We start from the raw sequence: 18,172 nt of genomic DNA on the forward strand, positions 1-18,172 counted from the left end.
CACCTAGGTTGTCGCCAGATAACCGACGGACATTGTGTATCGATTAAATGGCAACTAAGATCATGCTTTCTGCAAGTTCTCAGCAATACATCAGTAGGGATAACAATGAGGCAGATATTGGCTGGACGGGTCATTACACATACCCACCCCACATTGGAAAATTAGTCTCTATACTCACCTTGAGATGAGAGTTGGATCAGGATAGAAAAAGCTACAATTTTTTTTTTTTTTGTTGGCATACAAGTAAAAAAAAAACCCCATAAAAGTAAATCCCACTATTTTGCATAATATTAAATAAAATAAAAATCAAAGATAAAGAACATAACAAATAAACCTTTCGACAATAATAGAAACTATTGTTCCTTAAAAAGTTAAATATTTCTTAAACTAAGAAAAACAATCAACTTAAACAAATAGACAAATAATTGAGCAAATATTTTATAGCCTTTCATATGATAAATCATTTTTATATCGAATCTTTATATTTTTCTTCTCTACCACCATCATAATCATCGTAACCATCAAAGCATTGCCATTCCATAATCCATTACAAGTTTTAGAATGAAGACCGGTGCTTGCCGCTGAATCTAAACAGGCCGCGTAAAACCCGCACTATTAAGATTGGGTTAGGTGGATTACCTAATCAAGCGGAGTAAATTGCCACCTGTTGATCTTGAAAGCAAACATGGAAGAAGCAACGTGGGAAATGGAGATGGTGCACATGGATCAACCCCACGCAGCATTTTACAAACTTTGAGTTTAATAATAACAAAATAATATTAACTGCCAATAAAATGCCTGTCAATTCATGAAACGGGGGAATTCATATAAAAGTGTCACCTGCAACAAGTGGATTGGTGCTTGCACAACCCTTACACACCATGTATTGCACCGATCTCGCGAAACGCACGATTCCCATTATGCCATATGGCATGAAGCTGTTATTTTGGTACTTGGTTGTGCCTCGTAACATTGCACTTATCTGATTGTCTACTTCATTTCTACAGTAGCTGTATTGTAATATATGGCCTACATCCACTTGTAGGGATTAATTCACAAAAGAAACAAAGTGATTCAAGTGGCTTAAAGTTTCTCATAACTTTGTTTATTTACAAAGATATAGAGTCATGAATACGAGGTATTTCACTGTACAAAGCAATACACTATACACGATTTAACTAATAATATCGTTGCTGATGAAGATAAGGAGCATATATTTCCGTAGAACACCATGCAAGAGCTCACTTCCTGTAGCAATAAAAAGCAAACCTGTGAGAAAATTGACTTCAGCACCGACATGAAACTAAGTATAATTAAAATGCTGAAGAAAATAAAAGGAATGATGCCAATTTCTAATTCATCTTAAATCTGCCAAGGCCTTATCTATACAAAATCATTTTCGATTTCATTTCTCAGCTTATCTATTAGTATGGTAAAGCAGTCCTTAGATTCACATTAGGAGGAAAACACAACCCGTATATTTCACTGTATATCAATGGAGGTGCTTTTAAGAAAGCCAGCTGACTGCTCCATAGTTCATATTTCGGTAGTGACATGATAACAACCAAATAAAACTCCCCTAAAGATGGAATATAGTCATTAGATTCACATTAGGAGGAAAACACAATCCGTATTTTTAACTGTATATCGATGGAGGTGCTTTTAAGAAAGCCAGCTAGCTGCTCCATAGTTCATATTTTGGTAGTAACATGATAACAACTGAATAAAACACCGCTATAGATGGAATATAGTTAAGAGATGATGGTTCTTATAATGATCCTGCTGGACTTTGCCGGCAGCAGCCGACTACCAAGGCAAAAAGCAATTGAAAACATGAAGGGATGACAGGCATCATGGTTAGAGGTGAAGGATCTAAGGGTTATTGATGAGTTTATGTACTGATAACCAGCAAAGGACAATAAAAATATAGAGGAGCCATCACCATAGAAACAATCTTAGGAACCAATAGCAAGCAGATGGAGTCAACATCTTTGGACATGGAATCGTCGCCATCAAAGAAGCTGAAATTCCAAGGCTCCAAAAACAAAATTTTGGTTCCGGTTTTAGCTTAGACAAAATAAATTACAGTTTCAGCAGTTTTGGCTTCAATCTTGGTAATTTCAATTAAGAGTTGTGATATATCAGAAATTGTAATTAGAATTAAGAAAATAACAAAAAAATAAAATATGTCAGCAGAGAAACTTAAACACCATTAATGTCGGGACTTTTGTTTCAGAATTAACACTACAACAAGCATAATTGATTTCAGCATTATAAGGTTCTTATCTTTTTAGATTGTAATATATTAATTTACTGAATTATTGCATAACAACAAACAATGACCTTGATGCCTATAAAATTAATTGTTGCAATAGCTAAAAAAAGCTACATCAAAAAAGAAAAACCTAAATCTCTTTTAAATGTAAGGTTGCAGCGCTTCAAAATCTTCTTAAAGTCACAAAATATAAGTTCACTCTAGATCATATGTGTTTATAAATCTAAAGATAAAGGCAACAGTTTGGCATATAAAAATTCTATATACAAAAAATTTTGCTTCCTGTTAAAATGCCAACCAAAAACTCAAACTAGTTCTGGTTTCAGATTGGCTTCATCAGACAAAATATTCCAATTTTGGTCTCTGTTTCTGACGGAACCTCAAACCATGAAAAATTGAAATTTTTTAACCGCATAAGAATATCAGATTTGTTCTTGTACTTCTAATAATGCAAAGCAACAGGAGAGGGAAAAAAGAAACTTCATGGAGAAGGCCAAGCAAATAAAATTAGAAAGTTTTTACAAAGTTCATATTTCCTTGTAGTTCCATAAGTAAAACATGCAAAAAAAATAAAAAACCTTACCTATATTTACATACATATGGACTTAGGAACGTATGTACATAAGTGCATACATACATACATACATAACTAAATTCCTGCATTCCTACATATCTACATGCATACCAAAATAGATACATACATAGATACCTAAATACATGCATACCTAAGTAGCTACCTACCTGCATACAGAAGTACATACATATATACATAGATATATACATGCATGCGCAATGCATATATGCACATACATGCGTACACGCATATGGACATGCATACATACATGCATACGTGCATGAGGACATGCATGCATACATCCATACATCCATGCATCCATACATACATACATCCATACATCCATCAATACATACATCACTACATTACATCCATCCATCCATACATACATTACATGCACACACACATATGCATACACAAAAATACATACACATATACCCTCATACACACACTTCGATATATAATAGAGTTCCAAAACCAAGCAAAGATAGCCATAAGTGAATCTCAAAATTATAATAATAAAATTAAAAATGATAACGAAAAACTTCTATTAAGGTTCTAGTGTGTGCACCGGATTAGTGGAGGGAATCTTTCCTTTCACTACCAAGTCAAAATAAGGTATTTTCATGATCAAGTGATTGGCACATCAAATTTAACATTTATATTAGGATAAACAACACATTTACCCTCCACCAATAGAACATGAAACATATATATATATATATATATATTTCTTTGATGATATGAAAGATAGAGTAATTAATTGACTTCTAATCAACGACTAAGGAGATAAAGGACACAGAAAAAACTAATTTAACCAAAATCCATGATAGAAACTAGAACCTTCAAATCACACCTACCTAGGAGGACCTTGCCTACATCTTTATCATACCAGTCTATGAACTAAGTATTGAGAAACCTACAACTAATCTAAATTATATAATTAAATATATCTGATTAGTATATAAATAGGTTATTCAAGAAAGCAGGACAAAAGGTAAATTGCATCCATGATACCTTTGAAAGAACCTTTGAGCCATAATAAGTTTGTTTAAGCTAGGGGTGGTAATCCGGTCGGGTCAGGTTGGATATTGGTTGGGTCAAAAAATTTGACAACCTGAACCCAACTTATTTACCAAACAGGTCAAACATTCAAATCTGAACCCGACTTATTTATTAAATAGATAATCCAACCCAACCAGTATAACTTGTTTACTAAGTAGGTTGAATCAGGTTAAACGAGTTAAAGAGGTTAAGAACATTTTTAACCAATTAAATAGATTTAAACGAATTTAACAACTTAAAAGGCCTAGGTTAAATAGGATAGAAATAGGTTAAGTAGGTTCTAAACAGGTTGTCTTAAATGAGTTAAATGGGTTAGGTCATGATCTGACCAAATTATTAAATAGGTCAAAACAGGTTGAACGAATCAAAGGTCCAAATTTGACCGTTCGCACCAGTTTGAACAATGGTCTGCTGTGCCAGTACCGGGCCCTGGACCGGTTGTCCGGCAGCACGGGTTAATACGAGCTAGCGTCGTGCTATGCCAGGCCTGTACCGACAAAATAGAAAAGGCAGGGGAGAGGGAGAATGAGAGAGGAATAAAGAGAAAAGGGGAAGGCCGAGGGAAGCCAGCGAAGAGCCAGCGGAGGGTCAGAGAGCCGTTGCGTGAAGGAAGCCAACCGGAGCAAAGCCCCTCTTCCATGGCTCCCTCCTCCGCGTAGCGGCTCCCTAGCCTCCGCCAGCCGACCTCGACCTTCCTTTCCCTCTCCCTCTCTCTTTTCCTCTTTTTCCATCTCCTTCTCCTCCATCACCAGTCTCGTTTTCATGGCCAGAACCATTTGGGTCCACAGCCAGTATGGCTCAGGATGGCCCGAACCAGGCGGCTCAGGACGGCCCGAACCAGGCGGCTCGGGATGGTTCCGCCGACCATGGTTTGAACCGATTCCAGCCCCCCCTTCTTTCAATATCTCAAAAGGCTTGAATTAGAGTCTGTCAAACTGAGGTGAACCGTGAACCCCGTATCGAACCAGTAGCCGACCGGCAGAGGTCGCGATGACGGTTCGGCCAAAGTTCGCCATACCGGTACCGGACTAACATAGGCATACCAAGTAACGGTACGATATGATATGCAGTATGCCAGGCATACCGACACTGGCATACCAGTACACCCGATTCCGGTATGATATCGACCGATATTGCATGCCATGTTCGGCTAACCTTGCTTATGGCCCCTTAAAGTATGTAGACATAACTAAGATTTAATCATTGAACCAACTTTTAGATCTTATCAAATAGATTCCCAAGTATATCAAGTTATGGCACCTATAATGAGTAGATGCAATTAAGTCTGAAAGTTAAATCTTGGATAGCTTTTAGATCTAGTCACATCAATCTCCTTTCATTCCATCTCATATCAAAAAAGCCATCTTAATGAGTTTTACTTTCATGCCTTATAATTGGATGCTTTGATGTTGAAGACTTACATCGGGCTTTCTTGCAATCAGACCATCAGATGGCTACTCCACTATGCCAAGATCATTGATGACAAGATATGTATTCAACCACTGGATAGAGTAAATCTTTTGTTTCATTACAATCTAAAGTATATGAAATCATATGATAGGTGGCACTTGTTCATGATTTGACATTCTGAACTCATGATCAGGATCGTGTGATGAATGACTCTTTTATAGACCTCCAATGGCTAAAGCCTTACAGTCTTCATTTGCTCTGAACAGGTTTTCAAATCAGATTGCTTGTTGGATTTAGCTTAATGGATATCTTCATCTGGTAGAACTTCAACATTTTCACATTCATTGGTTGGGCATCATCCTTCATAAAAGCCATGAATTCATCGAACTTATATAGAAGATCCATATACTTTGCTAACCAACAATATGAGATCATCAATGCCTCCACATTCACTTCAGCCGCTAAACCAGAAATAATGAGATCGAAGTGTTCAAATCACACATCTCGTTAGAAAAATGATGAAGTCCATCAAGCTTTGACACTGGTCTGATGTAGATCAGTTTGTGATCAAATCTTGAAACAGTATTCATCTGATTATTTAATCAAATCATGTGAAAAGAGGAAAAACCAGAACCAATTGAATCCATAAAATTAGGGTGAATTGTCAAGTGAGTCTCAAAACTTGAACAAGAAATCTACTCATGTACAAAGAGGGAGACGACAAGTGACTGAGATAATAGATCTACTTCACCGTTTAAGAATGACCTTACAACTGCACATATAGGCCATCATAACTCAACCCCCAGAAACCCAGACACTGATATTACTTTGACAGATCCTAGCTGCTAAAATGATAGTGAAAAAAAAGGAAAAATTTTATCAAACTTCTATGAGACAAGAACGGTGGAAATGTCTGTGTGTGTGTCGGGGGAGAGAGAGAGAGAGAGAGATGAAGGAGGGGGCCGAGCAGAAGTAGAAACACAACCAAAACACTAAAATTAAAGGCACTAGAATAAGAGGCCCCATGTGAAAAATTCTAACTGAAGGGATTCATTCTGAACCTCCAGAATTTTAAATAGCCCAAAATGCTAAACCACTGTGCCTAAGCAAAATAAAATTCTGAATCACTGGCTAAAACTTACATGTTTTCATCTATCCCACAGCTGTTTCATCCTGTTTTATGCAATTAAGATGTGCATTATAGTTAATTAAGCTGATTAAAAAAATTTACAAAAGATCTTCAAGATGTGGATGGACAGAATCTCATTCACTTAAACATGTTTCACAACAGCGAGCATGCCGACCAGGATTTTGAAGGAAATAAAGCAAATGCAACTAAAGCCAAGCTAAGATTTATTTTTCCCCAGACACAACTATGTTTGTCTAAAAGACAACTATTTCTCTTTTATCAATGCTCAGATATTCTATGAAACCTTGTCATGGTAATGCATAATGATGAGGATATGCATGACACATCAAATCATGCTTTTCTAGTATCTCATACTATGCTGTATGTAATTCATCTATAGAAATCATCTACAGAAAACAATAGGATATTCAAACATATATAATCATATCTTTTTGATAAATGCTTTTAAATAGATCTGATTTTTTTTAGTTTTGATTTTTAAATCCATGGCAGTTATAATTTTTCTATTTTTAAATAGAAACTTACTGTTTTTTAACAGAGTGGAAAAGGATCTTTACTATTTATACATATATCTCCTCATGCAATTCATGTAACTAAAAATTTGGTAATCAAGCTATTAAAAGGACTCAAGTTAATATTTCTCAAAATTTGGAAACAAAAATATTTTTATGGCATCGCATTGATGTCAGTAAAAGGCATATTCCATGATACAATCTTTCTCCCTCAATGCCTTTTAACTGTATTACATGTTGTGATTTCTCTATAATATCTTAAATCCTATGTCCATGCAGCTCAGGAGATTCCTTAATCACACATTTGATGGGCAGTTCCAAAGAGCAAATAGAAAAGACACAAAGGAGCAGAGTAGTTTGTGCCAATTGATCTGTTCATGCATAAAACTGTTGGTTCTGCAGATTGCATTACTCATAACAAGGAACTACTGAGATTAATTGTTGATTAGATCAAACTACAGGAAGGTTCCAGTATTTTAGAATAGAAGCATGGGAAAGTTCACAAATGTGCTGACAAACTGCTTTGACCAGGTAATCCCATGGGTGTAATTTGAATTAATTGTGTACATTAGTAAGAAGGTTAATAACGGATCATTCTTTAGATATTAGAAAATCTCTAAATCCTAATATAGACTCTGGAATTCACCATGAGAAAAAATAACTGAACGTAACATAATTTAAGAATGACTAGCATATTCAGAACAGTGTTGATTTACACCAATCACAATAAGCATAGCTCCTCAGACAAATCAAAATAGAAATAGCTAAGTAAGAAGATGATCCCTTCTTTGTGATATCAACTACAAAAGCCTAACACAGTGTCAAAAAAAGACTACCTATGCGAAGAACAATTCAACTATGACTTAGACACAGGAGATAACATTTGAGTAATTATTAGCTAATAAATCAAATAAATAACAAAAAAAAACAAAGTATGCAAGGCACTACAATATACACATAAACTTACCTCATGACTGGAAGAGAGTTACAGTAGCTATATACCCATTCTTCATTACCTAGTGCAACAATTGAAAACAGAGGTTCTAGTTTTTAAAAATCAATATATTCATGATGGATAATGAATGGATAACATTTTAACATGAAAATATAACAAATGCAAAGGTCAGGCATTTATCACCTCAAAAGCCACATTCTGGTACCCATAAACCAAAGTTGATCCAAAAGGATTGTTCATGGAACCTTGTGTTTGGATTGCAGCACGGCCACCATCCCCAAGGATCTCCTAATATAAATGAACATAGATCAATTTTTTTTAAAGCATTAATTGCACTGTCAGATAGAGATATACTTAAACATGCAGCAGAAAGAAGATATAAAAGAGATCTACTCAAGGTTCGCCGTGCCAATATCGGGGCCTGTGTTGGTTGGCCAGCAGCACAGTTCGGTACACCCCCGTGCCGTTCCATGCCAGGCTCATACCAACATAGCAAAGAGGGCGAGTGAGAGGGAGAACGGGAGAGAGGAAAAGAGAGAGAGAGAGGGAGAGGGAGAAGGAGAGGGAGGGAGGGCTGTTGGAGGAGCACCGGAGGGCTGGAGCAAAAGCACCACCCTCCAGACCTCTATTTCAAATGAAATAAGGGTCCGTCAATTTCAAAACAAAAAAGGGCCCCGACGGATCTCTGTTTCAAACGAAACAGGGATCCATAGAGCGGAGCCCTTGCTCCGGCCCTCCAGCACCCTCCGGAGGTCTCCGGCGGTCCTCCCTCCCTCTCGCTCTCCCTTCCTCTCCCCCCTCTCTCATGTCCTCTCTTTCTTCCTCCCTCTCCCCTTCCTACTGATTTTTCGTTCTGAATGCCAGGACTGGGACCAGTTTCCCATTTTGAATGCCGAAATCGTCCTAGTCCACCGTTGGCACAACTCGGTACACCCCAAACTGGGCAATTCAGGATAGTTCCGCATTCCTTGGATCTACTTATCACTAGTTACTTATCACTCTCAATATAGGTGGTTGGAACCCATAATGTTGAACTAAAATTGTACTGAAATGTATCACTAAAGCTCTAAAATTATCTTCTGCTTTAGTAACAACTCCAGATTAATTATGCTTCATCTCATAATTGGCTTAAAAATCACCGATCCACCTTTTATTTTTGGATCAAACTGGCATAAGAATTCTTGACCTAAAGATTAGGGCCCCATTTGCAAAAGTTTTTGGGAAGACAGAAAGCACTTTCTAACACTCCATAAACACTTTTGGATAGAATGGTGGTGTTTGGTAAAAAATCTAAAAGCTATTTTGGCTTTGCCAGAAAACTAAAAAGGTCAACTTGGGAGAATCTCTATTTTGGAGCTTCTTCCCGAAAATGCTTTCTAACAAATGTTAGGAAGCTATTTTGACTTTAATAATATTTTTATGGTGACCAAAATACCCACAAACAAATACCATAAAAAATTTATACTACGCAATAGTATATTAATATGTAATAAAATAATAATAATACTTTACATCAGAGTATAGTAGTATAATTATTAATTGACATTAGCTAAGTTATTATATATATTGTATCAAATCATATCATATCACATCTTATTATTATACAATAAATTAAGTATATTATATCATATCATATCATGTCTTATAAAATTACATTTTATCATAATAATATAATGTAATATAATATTACATTACATTATGTTCCAATAATATATTACACTATAATATAATATTTTACTATGTAATAATATTTTAATATGTAATAATATATTATTATATTATATTATATCATATCTTATCACATTATATTATTATACTATACTATACATATATTATATTACATTATAATTATAATAATATTATATTTTATTACAATATATCACATTATATCATTATATTACATTATAATAAAATTATACTATATAATAATATTTTAATATAATAGTACATGGTATTTTACTCTACTATATAATACTATGTAATCTCCTTTATTATTATTTTGTCATACCAAAAGCCAAGAAATGTGAAACCGTCCTGAACCACCAATGTCGGACGTACGAAGCCATGCCGACGGTGAACCGAGATGGTTCTGGCATTCAAAACGAAAAATAGGTAGGCGAGGGAGAGGGAGAGGGAGAGGGAGAAGGAAAAAGAGGAATAGAGACCTCCGGACCAGCGCTCCTCCGGTGCCCTCCAGTGCCCTTCGGCAGCCTCCGGAGCCCCTCTTCCCTCTCGCTCCCCCCTCCTCTCTTTTCCTCTCTCGTTCTCCGTCTCCCGAGCGCACCAAACCGTGCCGACAGCCGACAAGTACGGGCTTCGATACCGGCGTGGAATCTTGCTAAAAGCACTTTCCGAATTTAGTTATTAAACACATGTTAAAATTCCACAACACTTTAGAAATGTAATTTCCAGAAAACAACTTTTTATAAAAGCTCTACTTCCTAAAAGCTCTACTTCCAAAAGCTCCAAAACCTCTACTACCAACAACAATCCCAAATAGGGCCCAAGCCTTTAATAAGAATTAATGGATAAGAAACATTAATAAGTATGGCTACTATAAAATGGAGACAGAATACATAACTTCTTGGTTTCTTGCTGTTAATTAAAGTTTCCCCCGATTGAATGCTTCCATTACATACTCTTTTTATTCTCCAAGAAGCCAACAGTCCTAGGGAACCCAAATTTCCCAAAATCTCAAATGCACAAATATCAGTGTTCAAAAGCTTTTCATCCCTTTTCTGCATTCTTTAATGTGTTGTGTGTGTCTCTGCTTTCTTATCATGCAGGAAGACTGTAAAGTTATTTAAAACATGTGGGTAATGAAAAAGCACAGCAAAACTAAGAGTCCAAGGTGTACAATGCAGTATAGAAGCATCCATCACTACTAAAATAGAAAAAACTGAATGGGAAACCCTTAAAGATCTGCATTAAACATCAATTTCAGGTTCACAATACAGAATATTTAACCCAAAGCAATTTGCAAATATCGATTTCTATCTGAAAGAGCACTACAGAGAATGCAAAGTTTTGAGACATCTTACTTTTACTTGTTCCCACTTCGTGCTAGGCGTAATGCAACATTTAGGAGTACTTCCAGGCCGAATAGTTGCCTCAACTGCAAACAGAAAGTGAATTATAGATAACAAAGTTGCACTATACAGACAACATGAGGGACTAAATGAAAACAATACTCACTGTCGGCATCATAGATAACAAAGTTGCATTTCATATAGGAATTGAAGTCTGAATGTCCTGGAAAATTAGTGTGTAAAACAAACTTCTTGATTTTATGAGTCTGCATATTCAACATACAAGATGTTAATTGAAATTGGAAACGACTAAGATTTGTTATACCTGTTCAAGTAAAATTAAAAACAGATATACCTGTCCATCAAATAAAATGTCTAGGCCACGAGAAAAGTAATTATAGAAATAATCCCCACAAAGGGTTGTCCGAGGACGAGGATCTGAAGCAGAGTGTATGACCATTTGATCAACCTAAAATATGAGAGAAACATCACTTTTTTCTAGAAAAACCATATATCAATAATATGATTCAATGGTGGCACATTGTCTAGAAATAAAAACCGAAAAAAAAGAAACCCTTTTGGAATAGTTGATGGAACTCGTTCTTTGATTTCACTCAGATTATAAGTTGCGCCTATGAGGTCAACATAGTTATCTATATCCCAAATCTTATTTCTCCTCTTGTCTAGATATTTTCCAAGTCTAAGAAAACCTTGGAGGACTGCTGCCTATTTACATGTAGCTGCCAAAGTTCCCAAAACCAACCCAAGCTGCCCAATTCCAGGAGTATTGGATCGAACTAGTGTGGAACCACGTTGGTAGGGGAGTTCGGTTCATCTGAGCTGATTTGAATTCAAGTTTGGATCAGTTCTTGCTGGGTTCGAGCTGATAATTGAAGAGGGAGAGAAAGGGCCTTCCAGACCACTTTCTCATCTCCATTGAACTTGGGAAGGCTTAGGAGTGTGGGAGAGCAAGGAAAAAAAAGGGAAAGGAGGGATTTTGCAGGCCAGCAGCTCAGAATATATAAGAAAAAAGGTAAAAATCTTATTCCCTCACTTCTCTCCATTTTTTTCTATGAAGCCTAAAATAGGCTAAAAATTGCTAAAACTAGAGAAGATCATGTCAAACTTTCTATTTTGACATAATTTTGTGATTTGCTGTAGATTTAAAGATGATCTACAAAATTGAAGAAGAAATCATGATTATTCACTGATCATGTAACATTTTAGATTAAAAATATATTTTTGGTTAAAAAATTGGTAGTATATTTGGGGGTATACACGTTATTTTGTTGTCTGCTTTTGGCAGTATTTTTTTTAATTTGAAAATGGTTTATGACTACCCAATCCTAAGCAAAAATTCCAATAAATTTCAAAAATAAGTGTTGATTAAGGCATAGCAATGGCCTGACAGAGTACATGTAGTACCCCAAGTAGGGTTCTACATTAATACGAATAAAAGTTATATTTTCAAGTACTTATAATTAAATATTAATTTTTAATTCAAAGTTAATTAGAAATATTTAAAATAGAAAAATATTAATAATTAGTATTCTTTATAAATAACTTAGAAGTATTTTCGAAAGTAATTCAACCACTATTTACATTACAATGTAACTTATCAAATTCTTAAATATTTAATAGCATAAAAATAATTCAAATAAAAAAAATGAAAAATATGGCAATATTTATTGGTAATTGGGACAATTTTAAGGACCACATGCATAGTTTTTATATTATTTTATAATTACCATATATATTATGAGCAATTGAATTATAAAGTCACTAATATTTAAAAGTATATGATATGATGACCCACTTCATAATGACTTGGCATATGATGACGAGGATCCCTTGATTGGTTGCCTTGAGAGTCGGCAACAATAATCTGAACTTGATAAGTCAGGATTACCTCTTTTTTTTTGGCTGAAAAAAAGGGGTAGGGGGGAGAAAGGGACCAGCTCACCCCCGCGTAGCAGCCCCCACTGGGCCCCCGCCCTGCCAGGAGAATGTTCGATATGGGTAGACTCCGTTTTACTCATACCCTCCCCACTCGAAAATAAGTACTTCACATCTAGCACCACCTAGGCACAGGTAGAAGGAAAACATAATCGCCAACAAGCCATCCGGGCGTGGGGCATCCGGTCCCCGAATTTAATCGACGCCCGTGCGTTTCGAACTCGGGCAATTTAGGCGGAATTATCGCCCCCTTACCATCATGCTACCACCTTGGTGGCATTACCTCTTTGCCTAGCTATTATCATAGCAAAGGAGGCTGGGAGATTGCAAAGCAATGAACAGAGCGACATATCCCATGCTCACAACTAGTTGATGCCCAACAAAAGGAGCAAGCACAGAGGTCAGGAGCTGGTCAGGATTGCAAGGCTCTATGTATGAGACCTCAACCTACAGATATGATAGGAAGATGCTGAGGAGAGGTCACCATGGCACCTTATCTAGTCAGGGAGATAGGGTCAGTCAAAGTGGTGATCTAATTGAGCTACTCAGCATAGCCAATCAAGCATGAGAAACTAAGAAAAGAAAGCAATTCGTCGGAGTGGCAAGAAAGGGAAAGGAAAGAAAGCTACATATCTATTTGTGAGGGTTGACAAGGAGCCTGTTCACTCTGATTTTGAAACTAATGAGCCCTTGGACCATCAGAGTTGCTTAGATCATCACGTAATACAAGTGATGATGCCAATGACACTGCAAGTGACTAGCGACTAGGAAGGTAGCAGCGGACATGGCAAGAGTACATATGACTTGCAACCATATAGTTCAAGTCCATTCACTAGCGAGTTTCATTTCACTCATGCCACGTAGGATGTAGACCACAACACACGATGCAAAAGCCCACGATGATACAATATACTACAGCAAATGATGTAGCATGCAGAGTAGGGTCACTGGATATCTCTAGATCCTCATCATACACCAGATCATATCCTGCATAGCTAGCTTACAACCCATGTGCATATCCTTTATCTGAGGTCTGCATGTAGCATATCCATTATATTTTCATACAGAGGTTTTGGAGTTTTGCCCAAAGAAGCATCCCCATTACATATCTACTAAATTAGAATCAGTGAAAATTTACAAGGTGTAGTTTCATATTCAGGTTATGGAACAAATCGCCAATTACAGGCTTGGAAGCTCTACATAGATAATCATCCGACTTAGATATCCATTAAATTTAAGTAGCTGTAAATTCTGGAGCTATAATTTATGCATTAGATACAATATATTTTCAAGAATGTGTCATGAAGCTCTCTACAGACTAAGAACCTTTTTCATAATTTGATGTGAAAATTACATGAGAAAAAGGCAAAATTGCTCACCTGCTTCTGATGGATTCCACAAGGGCGACCTAATTCTGTCCACACATCCTATAAAACCATTCAAGGGAATATGAATATCTAGGTGATAAAATTGGTAGTTAAGATAAACAAATACATAAGAACAAGAAATACATATATTCCGACACTGCTTTGGAAACAGTAAGAACATATTTACAAAAGCATGAGGAACATAAGTGTAGGTTTAGCATATGAAATTTAATATGTGCAACAGTATATTATTTCAACAAAGAGAAATTTAATGATGTACAGGAGTCCACGAACATTGGAATACATAAAAAATATATGCAGGACAAAACAGATATAATCATAATGCAAGAAATAAGCAAACAGTGTAAAGCGAGAGATCATAGACAAAGTAGATTCAAGAAAATGGACAACAGATTGTGGTTTGTTCTTAAATATAGTTACAAGCAGAAATATGGAAAATTAGAAACATAATGATTTCGAATATATAGAGCAGATCAACTTAGTTCATACAAGAACACAGATTTTTTTTCCTTTAGTATATACTTAAACAAAAAAATATTTGAAAAACTAAAAAACAAAAAGCTTGCCTGTGGTGATGCACCAAAAGGAATATGCTGACCTCCAATGGTGAACCAAAGTTCTTCTCCAAGCTGAAGACAAGAAACAGATATGCAGAATGAGAAATACTGAGAGATATAACTTTTGAATATAGCAGTTCATACTACTAGACTTGCTCTACATGACTGAAAGAGTCCAAACTAAAATAAACAGTGTATTATTATTATATTTAACTAGCAAATAGACTAAAAAACATAGAAATATTCTAAAAATATGAACCATAATATGTATGCAGCTAAAGCATGAAACTATACATACATTCCCCATTTTATTCTTTTGCAGATCTCTTATTTGTTCCCTTATGACTGTAAGATATTCTGATTTGATTGTGAGACCATAATCAAAGGAGAAAAAGAATCCAGCATAAATTAGAGATTCAATCTAATATGACAGTTTATAAGGCAACCAAGATTGAGTCATTGGTATGAACTGGGAATTGTAGAGAAAAATGGTAAACCGAAAAATGGTCCTAACCTTAGCATGCACCTCTTCCATGTAAAGACTGCCAGCAGGTAATGGAGGGACCGAAGCCTTATCCATCAAAGTTCCCACGCCTACCTTACTGTCTGATGAACTATCATATACAGAGACACGGCATGTAACTGGTGTTGTTCCATCAGGAAACTCAAGAGGCAACTCTGCTGACACTGCCATAATAATCAGAAAACTGAGTCGTGCTAATCAGAAAAAGCCTAATAATGAAGTGAAATGCGCTAATAATTAGCAAGGGATAGGAGCCCACACCTTCTCCATCATGGCAGCAATTTGTATATTGTCTGGGAATGGGAAATGCAAAGGACAATCCCTAACAACAAAAAGTATCAAGCAAGTCAGCAGACATATGACTGAAAAATATATGAAATCAAGATCATACTCGCAAGATGTACCGGATAAAATAGGGTATATATTCCTCTATCTTTGTCATAGATTCCAGGAAATGTTGGCCCAAATAGTGCATATACTGCTACAAATGTAGCTGGTGTAGAAGGACCACTATAAAAATAAATCAAAACAAGTAGCAAGTATTAATGAAAATGCAAAAAAAAAAGAAGAAGAAAAAACAAGTCACAAAGCAAAAGGAAACATACAACTCACCCAATCAGAGAAGTCGCATAGCGCATCTGTAACCGTTTGACATCGTAAACCTCAATAAGACGCAGTCTCTGTGAAAGACAAAAATAAACTGCACATTTTAGCACCATAAAAAATCAAATTGCAGTGTAATCAGTTTTTAGAGGCAAAATCAATCTACAGCTGTTCCATACTTTCTACTAAATCTAGATACTACTTTAATAATAGATATTCTCTCCCTCATTCCCATTTCCTTATGGGAAGAAGATGGCCCAGGAGACAGCCCCCTTGGGCATACCTTAGCTCAATCCAGGAAATGATAATATGAACTTCAAAATTTCATGATAATATATTCCTTAAGCCGGGAAATTATCATGTCTATATTATCTCTTTGAAAACAATCATCTTATAGTATTCTACAAATCTGCTTGCATTCTCCAGCAGTTCAGCATGACTAACTGATGGCGACGCCAATATGCTGTTTCCTGACTCATGGTTACTGATTAATTATGCACCTTCCACTTGTTATGCCTGTTTAATTCAGGGTTACATGGAATATGCACCCTTAACCCAGTTTATTCAACCAAATGATCATTCACATGCTTAGGTTAAAGGAGTTTAAAGGAAAGGCAAAAGAGGCATTCTAGAGAAATCAGTGCACCTTCAGTATCCTGCTTTTTCTCCATTAGACCCAATTAACATCGATAAACCAGGATAAATCTGCCCAAAAGAGGAATAGGTCTGTCCTGCTGTATCCTCTGTTGTTTTTTTTTTTCTTAAAGAAGTTATGCCACATAATCAGATTACCTGGTTTTGCTACCTCCTAACAAAGAAAGAACCTTGACAAAATTTCTGTACTCATTAAAAAAAACAAGAAATTAAGTCTGATAAATAAATTAGAACCTTATGTTACCAGTCCTTCGAAATGGAAGAAGTGGTATATTAAAATCAAACTATGCAAGAAAAAAATGGTTTCAAAAGTCTCCTACTGATGGGAATTCTTCATAACAGATATTGCCCCTGAACATCACTGTGGCTTTACAATCAGGCTGAAAACTGTAATGGACTAAAACCTTCACACATTTGAGATGACCTGCCATATTCCTAACATATGGAGACTGAATACTTGTCTACTAAAGTAATTAACACACTTAACAACAATAAGGTTTCACTAAGAATCCTCCTCTACACAACATTTCCCATGGGCATTCAAATAGCAATGCTTTTTTTTTTATCCCATTCGTGCAGTAGTGACAGCTCTACACACCAGGTTGCACATAAAAAAAAGACACCAAGATTTCATCAATTCACTTAATTAGCAAAAAGGATAAAGGACAAAAGGACATGGATATGACATTTGGCACACACATCTTCGCCCAAGTAAGGAATTCCTCTTTTCACTTGGACAATCTCCTGTCTTTTGATACCCCCAATAGGTTGCAATAATAGCTCCCAACGGACACTGATATCAAAACACTCCCATATAATTAATATCAGATCCTGTGATTATCTAATGAACAATAGGAAAAAAATGTTATTCCATAAATTCCTATAAGCATCACTGCTCACTAGTGTTTCATTCACAAATTGCAGGTTAGAGATCACACAGCCACTTAAACCACTACAGAACTCCTTAGATCCACCATGTAACTTGGCCAGTTTAAACATCCTAGTCAGAAATTTGACTTACAGAAAAAAGAATCAATAAAAATTATGCTGCCATCCCACTTTCAGAACATGGAAAACCATTCATCACTGAAAAAGAACATAAAATTTCACTAGCCAAACTCACCTATATGGCAATACATATATTTAAAAGTAGCTTTCTCCCTCCTCAGAATCAGCTCATGTGCATGTGAAGAAAATTGCTAAATAATTCTCTTTCAGATAAAATCTATTTTTCTTGGTAAGAAAGCTATTTATCACCTTGCTCAATCTAGGATCAAGCACCTAGTAACAATCCCATATCTGATAATCTGAACCATACAAGAAATGAGAAGAAAATAAAATTTTATACATGCAACTCAAATGGCTGACAGAACAGTAATCACAACATGTCTATATCATATATATATATATATGTATGTATACATGCGTTTTGATGGATGTGTATAATGACTAATAAGACTCCTTAAGTTTTGAAAATTTGATAAAATGATTATTAACTATTATGTTAGGATTAAAAGTTTT

At 35.8% G+C, this 18,172-nt stretch overlaps 1 protein-coding gene across 3 annotated transcripts in view; it reads right to left on the reverse strand.

The window, feature by feature from the left end:
* Positions 1-805: 805 nt before the first annotated feature.
* Positions 806-18,172, reverse strand: part of LOC103695965 (UPF0183 protein At3g51130) — a 31,167-nt gene continuing 13,800 nt past the window's right edge. For 2 of the 3 annotated variants that reach the window (XM_008777425.3, XM_008777424.3), the window contains exons 4-15: positions 16,007-16,074; positions 15,799-15,904; positions 15,656-15,716; positions 15,386-15,558; positions 14,881-14,943; positions 14,306-14,353; positions 11,326-11,439; positions 11,137-11,236; positions 10,983-11,056; positions 8,125-8,229; positions 7,954-8,002; positions 806-1,248 (exon numbers count right to left, since the gene is read on the reverse strand). In XM_008777425.3, coding sequence (XP_008775647.1) covers positions 7,955-8,002; positions 8,125-8,229; positions 10,983-11,056; positions 11,137-11,236; positions 11,326-11,439; positions 14,306-14,353; positions 14,881-14,943; positions 15,386-15,558; positions 15,656-15,716; positions 15,799-15,904; positions 16,007-16,074 — 960 coding nt within the window. In that variant the 3' untranslated portion in view covers positions 806-1,248; position 7,954. Of the gene's footprint in view, positions 1,270-7,953; positions 8,003-8,124; positions 8,230-10,982; positions 11,057-11,136; positions 11,237-11,325; positions 11,440-14,305; positions 14,354-14,880; positions 14,944-15,385; positions 15,559-15,655; positions 15,717-15,798; positions 15,905-16,006; positions 16,075-18,172 lie in introns of all 3 variants that reach the window. The other variant, XM_026800721.2, reaches the window with a different exon arrangement.

Source organism: Phoenix dactylifera, chromosome 17 (genome assembly GCF_009389715.1).
Source record: "Phoenix dactylifera cultivar Barhee BC4 chromosome 17, palm_55x_up_171113_PBpolish2nd_filt_p, whole genome shotgun sequence".
Classification (NCBI taxonomy): Eukaryota; Viridiplantae; Streptophyta; class Magnoliopsida; order Arecales; family Arecaceae; genus Phoenix; species Phoenix dactylifera.